The 9,216-nt window shown below is 46.2% G+C and overlaps 1 protein-coding gene across 1 annotated transcript; it reads right to left on the bottom strand.

Moving 5' to 3' along the window:
* Nucleotides 1-7,927: 7,927 nt before the first annotated feature.
* On the bottom strand, nt 7,928-8,326 carry SYCN (syncollin). The gene has a single exon (XM_030220226.1). It carries the CDS (start codon nt 8,324-8,326, stop codon nt 7,928-7,930), a length of 399 nt encoding a protein of 132 aa, XP_030076086.1.
* Between the last annotated feature and the right edge of the window lie 890 nt (nt 8,327-9,216).

Raw genomic sequence — 9,216 nt, 5'->3', positions numbered from 1 at the left:
AGGATATGTGTTATGGGGTAGCATGTTTTCCCCATGCTAAGCACACATTAGGGTTTAACACTCATTATTAAAAGGGACCCATAATTTGTTTTACATAGTACATAGTAGATGACGACAGAAAAAGACCTGCACGGTCCATCCAGTCTGCCCAAGAAGATAACTCATATGTGCTACTTTTTGTGTATACCCTACTTTGATTTGTACCTGTGCTCTTCAGGGCACAGACCGTATAAGTCTGCCCAGCACTATCCCCGCCTCCCAACCACCAGCCCCGCCTCCCACCACCGGCTCTGGCATTTATCAGCCATTTATTTTCCAGGAAAGAGATTCCCACATCAAATGATTCATTTGTTTATCTTTTAATTGAAAACTCAAATCCCGCAAATTCTCAAATGATCTGAGAAGATTGAAAACCACCGAAAGACATTTATTTGAAAAGTGAGGTGAAACTCTATTACACTGAGGTATTGGTAGGGTAGGAGATTTCAAATACAGGGTACAAGACTCTCTAGCTTCTGTCTTCTCTGTTCAGTCCCTGAACTTCTGTTTTGTGACCGCCAAAGAACGGTTAGTAGATTGCAGCAACTGTTCCTGCCCTGGAAGATATCTTTAAGTTGGACAAAATATTTGCATACCACAAGAAGGGGAAAATATTGAGAGCCTCAATGGAGCAATATTATGTGATAATATTTATTGGTCAGGTTGGCTGGAGTTACACTAGAGCAGGGTTTCTCAACCCAATCCTTAGGATACACCCAGCCAGTCAGGTTTTCTGGATACCCACAATGAATATGCATGAAGTAGATTTGCATACAATGGAGGTAGTGCATGAAAATTTGTCGCATGCATATTCATTGTGGATATCCTGAAAACCTGACTGGCTGGGTGTGTCCCAAGGACTGGGTTGAGAAACCCTGCTTTAGAGCTTTGCAATCAGCATTTGATAATGAAATGAGCGACAGGCAGGAAGATTTCTCAAGTAATACACTTCTAGGGATGACACCATCAGGAAACAGCTGCCTGTTGGTTTGTCTAATATAAATGTTTAATTTGTACACCCCAGTGACTTCAATCTTCTTGGATAAACTAGTATGGTTGCTGTGTTAGTCCACTTTAAGGGTAATAAATAGAAATAAAACAAAACAAAAGGAAGGAAAATAAAGTGATACCTTTTTGATTGGACTAACTTAATATACTTTTGACAAGCTTTCAAAAGCAGAACCATCTTCTTCAGGTCAGTATGAGCAAAAATGACAATAATGGAATATATATGTAATTGAAAGATGAAAGCATTCATAGTAACATAGTAGATGATGGCAGAAAAAGACCTGCACGGTCCATCCAGTCTGCCCAACAAGACAACTCATGTGTGCTACTTTTTGTGTATACCCTACTTTGATTTGTACCTGTGCTCTTCAGGGCACAGACCGTATAAGTCTGCCCAGCACTATCCCTGCCTCCCAACCACCAGCCCCGCCTCCCAACCACCGGCTCTGGCACAGACTTTATAAGTCTGCCCAGCACTATCCCTGTCTCCCACCACCGGCTCTGGCACAGACCGTATAAGTCTGCCCAGCACTATCCCCGCCTCCCAACCTCCAGCCCCGCCTCCCACTACCGGCTCTGCTATCCAATCTCTGTTAAGCTCCTGAGGATCCATTCCTTCTGAACAGGATTCCTTTATGTTTATCCCACGCATGTTTGAATTCCGTTACCGTTTTCATCTCCACCACCTCCCGCAGGAGGGCATTCCAAGCATCCACCACTCTCTCCGTGAAGAAATACTTCCTGACATTTTTCTTGAGTCTGCCCCCCTTCAATCTCATTCCAATGACAGTCTCAAGGGGAAATGCTGGAGAGGGGGAAGGAGTGGAAAACAGGGGCCCACATGCTCAACAGTAAACGTGAGAGAACTGTATATCACATGTATTCTTATCTCAACATCCCAGACACTGTGTAGAACTTAATGATGGAGCTCACATCTTAAATATTACATATCAACAAGCAGAACCTTTATCATCATATCAGAATAGGTGTCTTGCAGCAACCTGCACCAGTGAACGCAGGCACTAGAAGAGATTAGCGTTGGACTAGATCCTGCGCTTACTGGCGCAGCATGCTGCGAGACCCCTATTCCGCCAGCAAGAAGAATGGGGAGAAAACAGCATGATTTTGATGCTCGCAAGAAACAAGTTATGGCTTATGCCAGATGCAGAGTTTCTTTTTTAGACTAAGAGTCTTCCTCCTACATAAGATTGTGTTTTAAAAGGCATGTTGGTGGCTGGCAGACCATGTTTTTCTCTGCTGCACCCTATGCCTGGAATAAACTTCCTGAGCCCCTACGTCTTGCCCCATCCTTGGCCTCCTTTAAATCTAGACTGAAAGCCCACCTCTTTAACATTGCTTTTGACTCGTAACCACTTGTAACCACTCGCCTCCACCTACCCTCCTCTCTTCCTTCCCGTTCACATTAATTGATTTGATTTGCTTACTTTATTTTTTGTCTATTAGATTGTAAGCTCTTTGAGCAGGGACTGTCTTTCTTCTATGCTTGTGCAGCGCTGCGTACGCCTTGTAGCGCTATAGAAATGCTAAATAGTAGTAGTAGTACACAGAAGCTTTTCAAAGTTTTGCATGTTTGAGGGCAAGGGGGAAGTCATTTTGGATGATTGAGGGGTTCACAGATGTTTACCTGGTAGTAGACAGTAAAAACAAGTAAACGTCTACCCTGAAGAGTCTCTGGAGATTAGACGAAGGAAGTGCTGGTGCATAGCTCCTAGTCTATTTGTATTCATTTGGTCTTGGGGTAGGCAACTCCGGTCCTCGAGAGCCACAGGCAGCTCAGGTTTTCAGGATATCCACAATGAATATGCATGAACTTGATTTGCATACACTGCCTCCATGATATGCAAATCTATCTCCTGCGTATTCATTGTGGATATCCTGAAAACCTGACCTGCCTGTGGCTCTCGAGGACCGGAGTTGCCTACCCCTGGGGTAGGCCTGGGAACTCCACAGCCAATCATGTCTCACAACGAACATTCGTGAAATATATTTACATATGTTTGAGAGTCAGCATATGGAAATTTAGTTCATTCCTAATCATTCCTAATCATTTGGGGATAGTGCTGGGCAGACTTATACGGTCTGTGCCAGAGCCGGTGGTGGGAGGCGGGGCTGGTGGTTGGGAGGCGGGGATAGTGCTGGGCAGACTTATACGGTCTGTGCCCTGAAGAGGACAGGTACAAATCAAAGTAGGGTATACACAAAAAGTAGCACATACGAGTTTGTCTTGTTGGGCAGACTGGATGGACCATGCAGGTCTTTTTCTGCCGTCATTTACTATGTTTACTGTGGATAGCTTGGAAACTTGATTGGCTCTGGGATCTCTAGGCCAGGTTCGGGAAGCCCGGGAGGAGCTAATTAAAGCAGATTTAGTTCAAGGTCTGAAACAATTGAGATTTGGACATTGGTAGAAAACGAACAGTTCCATGAATAGAGATACAGAAAAATCTGGACCACACTCAGTTTCTGAGGGTGCTAGCTAGAGCTGTACTGATTAGCATGTTTTACTATTTGGCCAACTAATGAAAAATATTATTTGACCGAATATGAATAATGGGCATTGATCTGTAGCATAACAAATAATAAAAGAAGCAACGTAGAATCAGAGATCAAGTGGGGTTTTTTTTCCAGTAAGATTTAGCACAGTACAGCACCCGATTATTCGTATTCGAATTTATATCACTATTCGGTCAAATACGAATAACGTATTCGGGGCCGAATCCAATATGAATATTTGGTATAGCCCTAGTACTAGGCCATAACAAAATGGAGACAAGTAAACAGAATAGAGCAATGGTTTAGTTATGTGGGGCCATGGGGGCCTGGGCCCCCCCCAAATTTCCTGTGGGCCCCTGGTTTTGCTGGCGGGGGTCCCCAACCCCCGCCAGCTGAAGTGCTGTCCAGCGCCGCTCTCCAGCGCCGCCTCGTTGCCTGGCCTGCTCTGTCTTCCCCTCACGTCCTGCATGCTCCTTTTAGTGAAACTGCTCAATTTCACTAAAAGGAGCGTTCAGGACGTGAGGGGAAGACAGAGCAGGGCAGGCAATGCGGCGCAACGCTTCAGCTGGTGGGAGTTAAGGACCTCCATCAGTCAAGATATTTGCTGCGGCAGTGGGTGGGAAGCGACAGGGAGGCCGGGGAAGCGTCAGGGTGGCGAAGGGTGCCGGCAGACCAAAATGTGCCCCCCCCCCATCTCGGGCTTTGGCCCCCTCCCACTGTGAGGTCTAGCTATGCCCCTGGAATAGAGTATCACGAAAAAAGTCTGAAAGACATTAATGTGTGTCTAAATTTGACGTCCCTTGGAGCTTGAGACTCGGGCCAATGACTGTCCTGTCCCCCTTGCCTCCCCTCCCCCCTAAACTGAAATCCCTTGTCATGTGGAGCTTTAAGATAGTACAGAAACATCTGTTACTTATCAATATCCTTGTCTATGAAAGAGTAGGTACTAGGTATTAGCTGTCAGTTGTAACGTGTCCCAAAATCTGCGGTGGGGAGAGTTGGGGGGGGGGGGGGGAGGGGATAAATAAATAAATAAATGTCTGATAGCAAAGAAGACGCTGTACAAGCTCATTGAAGCGTAAAGGTTTATTTGAATTTGCTGTCAATAAAAATCATTGAAACGTAAAATAGTACTACATAGCTGAAACTGGGAACTGTTAGGCTTACAGATTACCAAGGCCATTTTCAGGGGGTAGTCAGTGGTACCGAGAACCTGAATCTTTTCCATTGGCCCGCTAAAATTGACTTCTGGCGCTCAGATGTCAGGGAAGGAGCCCAGGCTCCCCAAACACACTCACAGAGAGCACCCCGCACAGGAGAAATCGTGTCTTCAGCTAGTCCTCATGGAAATACTGTTAGCAATAGATACTATTGGAGATTCTACATGGAATGTTGCTATTCCACTAGCAACATTCCATGTAGAAGGCTGCGCAGGCTTCTGTTTCTGTGAGTCTGACGTCTTGCACGTACGTCAGACTCACAGAAGCAGAAGCCTGCGCGGCCACATTGGTGATCTGCAAGGGCCGACTTCTACATGGAATTTTGCTAGTGGAATAGCAACATTCCATGTAGAATCTCAAATAGTAGCAACAGTGGAGGAGTGGCCTAGTGGTTGGTGGTGGACTTTGGTCCTGAGGAACTGAGTTCAATTCCCACTTCAGGCACAGGCAGCTCCTTGTGACTCTGGGCAAGTCACTTAACCCTCCATTGCCCCATCTAAGCCGCATTGAGCCTGCCATGAGTGGGAAAGCGCAGGGTACAAATGTAACAAAAATAAAATAGATACTATTGGAGATTCTACATGGAATGTTGCTACTATTGGAGATTCTACATGGATTGTTGCGATTCCACTAGCAACATTCCATGTAGAAGCCTGCGCGGCCACATTGGTGATCTGCAAGGGCCGACTTCTACATGGAATGTAACAACATTCCATGTAGAATCTCAAATAGTAGCAACAGTGGAGGAGTGGGGAGACAGGCTAAATATGCTGAACTGTCTTAATACCAAAGAAAGGGTCCAAGAAAGCACAAAGGCAGACGGTCTGCAAACTCCAAGATGGAAAATGAACAGAGCAAATCATTAAAAAACAAACGTAATTTATTGTTAAGAACCAATTAAAAAAATATATATATACACATAAACAGCCGACACAGGCCGTGTTTCGCCCTTTTTCATTTTGGATTAGTGATTTGTATATGCCAGCTGTGGGCAGCATCTAAGATATGTTTGCATTTCTGTTTTCTATTTGTCTAGTGTTTTATCTAAGGTGGAATCTAGCTTCCTGGACCATCTAGTTCAGTTTTTGTCTGCACATTTCTATTTCATAATAATGCGGTTATTTATTCTGTAGTTGGTAAGGCTCTATGCGTGAGGAGAGAGATTTTGTGAAGTTTCAGAGGAGGGCTTTCTAGCAGTCCTCCTGCCTGTTCTGTTCCCAACTAGCCATGTGTTCTAAGGACCAGTGTGATGTTTGCAATGCTGCCTTTTCATGCACTCTGGCTGGCTGCATGGAGCAGCGACGTAGCCAAGGGTGGGCCCGGGTGGGCCCAGGCCCATCCAGTAGCAGCACACCTATGATGTGCCTGGCAGGGATTCCCACCAGCTGAAAACTTCCAATAACGGCCCCTCCTGCATACCTTGTAAATAGCAGATCTTCACCTGCAGCGAGCAGCAACTGATACATACTGCTTGTACTGGCCCCACAACCTTCTCTTTGATGTATTCCTGCCTACGCGGAAACAGGAAGTTGCATCAGAGGGAAGGCTTAAAAGGAATGTGTGTGTGTGTGGGGGGGGGGGGGGGGGGGGAGATGTTTGAGAGACCATATGGCATGCAGACGAGAGAGGGAGAAACCAAATCACTTGTGGGACAGGGTGGAGTTCTGCCCACCCATCTTGAGCCCAGGCCCACCCAAAATTGGGTGTCTGGCTACGCCCCTGGCATGGAGTGTAATTGCTGTGGGGGCTGATCCCTCAGTGGTTATCCTACCTCTTGACGATGGCCCTGCATGTGAGTACTGGCCCCTTGTTTCACTGGCAAAAACAACCACTGCTAGTTACAAACCTTTACATCAGAAGCCGACTGCAGTTCAGAGCCTGCAGCTAACTTCCTTCTTTCTTTCATTAGGAAGGACGTGCACTTTCTTGTCAGTGCTTCCCAGTATTAACACATTATAGGGTTACCTTCAGTGGCGTTCCGTGCTTGGCTGACACCCGGGGCGGATCGCCGCTGCGCGCACCCCCCCGGGTGCAGTGCAACACGGCGCCCCCCCCGGCGTGGAACGGCACCCCCGCTGGTGTCAGCACCCCCCTGGTGTGGACCCTAACTCCCCCCCCGGCGCAGCGCCTCTCACTCCCCCCCGACAGTCCCCACCTGCCTACCAGCTGAGCTCCGGCCGGCACCTCCAATCTGCAGCGCTGCTGACTTTAAATGAAGAAAACCGTCTCATTGTTGGCCCTTCACTCACTGAGTCCCGCCCTCGAGGAAATAGGAAGTTATATCAGAGGGCGGGACTCAGTAGTGAAGGGCCAACGACGAGACGGTTTTCTTCATTTAAAGTCAGCAGCGCTGCAGATTGGAGGTGGAGGCCAGAGCTCAGCTGGTAGGCAGGTGGGGACTGTCGGGGGGAGTGAGAGGCGCTGCGCCGGGGAGGGGGGTGGACGGAGCACCCCCCCACCCATTGACACCCGGGGCGGACCGCCCCCACCGCCCCGCCCTTGCTACGCCACTGGTTACCTTCAAAAGCTAATGAAAAAAATGTATTGTTAGTCCAATACAAAAGGTATCATCTTATTTTCTTTCCCATGTTTTATTTTCTTTCTTTCGATTACCTTTAAAACTGGACTAACACGGCTAGCACATCACTCTACTCAGTATTAACACAGAAACTGTTCTAAACGAGCCGCCCGGAACTTGTTCAAATGAAAAGAAATGATGAAAAAGTCAGCAGTTAGGTTTTATTGCAATGCAGGAAAGGCAAATATCCAGAGTAGAGTAAAGCAAAAGAACAAGACTAGAAACACATTAAGTTTTCAAAAGCAAAAGAATTATTTAAGCTATATTTCTGTAAAGGAGGATGATGTAAGTAAGTAAAAGTGCCCATAAATTCTGATTTTTTTTTTTGTGTGTGCATTGTTCTATTATATTCAGAGTTCTTGGTTTTGTCTTTTCTCCAGAATTAATGGCGAATGAGGTTCCAGAGCATACAGACGGAACTTGTTCAGGACTTTAATCATTTTGCAGCATAATAATAATGACTAGGAAAAGAATTTGTACAAGTGGGCTTCCGGAGCTCAGGTGAGGGTGCTGATCTGCTGTCTCCTCTCCTTCCATTTTGGCTTGCGCCCCTGGCCTGGCTCTTCTTTTAATTGCACTTGCAATAATAAGATGAAATGGCATTGTCCCAGGTCCCGAAAAGCCCCTTCTTTACATCCTTCAGACGATACGTGATCCCGGCAGTAAACTTGCGCATGTTGCCGGCCTTGGGCTGCTTGGACCAGACGGTGAGTTCACAGCGGGTTGCCACCACCAGCGAGGAAATGCGGTTGATCCACTTCAAAGGCATGTATGGCATGTCATCCCCAGTTTGAGCATCCAAGTACTCTCCGCCGCAGCACTGGTCGTAGTAGGCATTGCTTTTTTCGAACATACGGGCGCATACTTTGTTTCCCTCCGCATCCTTGATTTCACTGGGCTGAGGGCACTGAGCCAGTGCCACAGCCAGTAGGAGAGGGAGAAGACAGAAGACCTGACCTAGCTGCATCTTTTTCCTGGTCTGAAGTTGCTTTGCTCTGTGGAAGCTGTGCATGTAGCTTTGCTGGGTGCAGTCGCCTTATTTATAGGATACAGCTGGGCAGTGATCAGTCACTGCATACCTTGTGGAGATCTTTAATTCTTAACCAATTCAGCTGTCCAGGTGCATCCAAGGCCTTGGTGATAGAGGTGGGAAAATAGAGGTCTGTCATAGAATGAGTACATAACATTTAGCACACTGCATCAGTTCAAGGCAAGTGTTAAAAGTCCCCAAAAGTGATATGACCAAGCCAATCTTTAAGCTGAAGGAGTGCGGAGAAGTACATTTTTAAACGCACGGATATTCTATTCATGCTCAGACTTGGAAACCAATGTATTTCATCAATTGGCAATTTATTGCCATTCATGGATTTGAGAGGAGCCTTTAAAACCATTCACTGTTAGTACAAGACCAATCAGTGACAAGCTTTCACTATCTCAAGTCAATCAAAGAACCTTTTTGGAAAAAACATTTGTAAAAACCATTTGAAAAAAACTTTTCGCATGAAATAAAGCAAAAACAGCTGCCTAATAGAAACAGAACCATTTGATTTAACCCACTGGGCCCCACTGAATTCAATAAAAATATCCATCTTTCTTCACACTTGGTCAACCTGTGTGTCGGATCACTACTCCTAGAGATTGTAAGCTCTGTCGAGCAGGGACTGTCTCTTCATGTTCAAGTGTACAGCGCTGCGTATGTCTAGTAGCGCTATAGAAATGATAAGTAGTAGTAGTAGTAGTATGGGAGAACATGATCGATAGAGGTCTATAAAATAATGAGTGGAGTTGAACGGGTAGATGTGAAGCGTCTGTTTACACTTTCCAAAAATACTAGGACTAGGGGAGCATGTGATGAAG

The sequence above is a fragment of the Microcaecilia unicolor genome, chromosome 11 (genome assembly GCF_901765095.1).
Source record: "Microcaecilia unicolor chromosome 11, aMicUni1.1, whole genome shotgun sequence".
NCBI classification, from domain to species: domain Eukaryota; kingdom Metazoa; phylum Chordata; class Amphibia; order Gymnophiona; family Siphonopidae; genus Microcaecilia; species Microcaecilia unicolor.
This window is presented reverse-complemented; position numbering and strand designations above follow the sequence as displayed.

Coding starts and splice junctions, on each gene's coding strand:
- SYCN (XM_030220226.1), bottom strand. CDS start 8,326: ATGCAGCTAGGTCAGGTCTTCTGTCTTCTCCCTCTCCTACTGGCTGTG.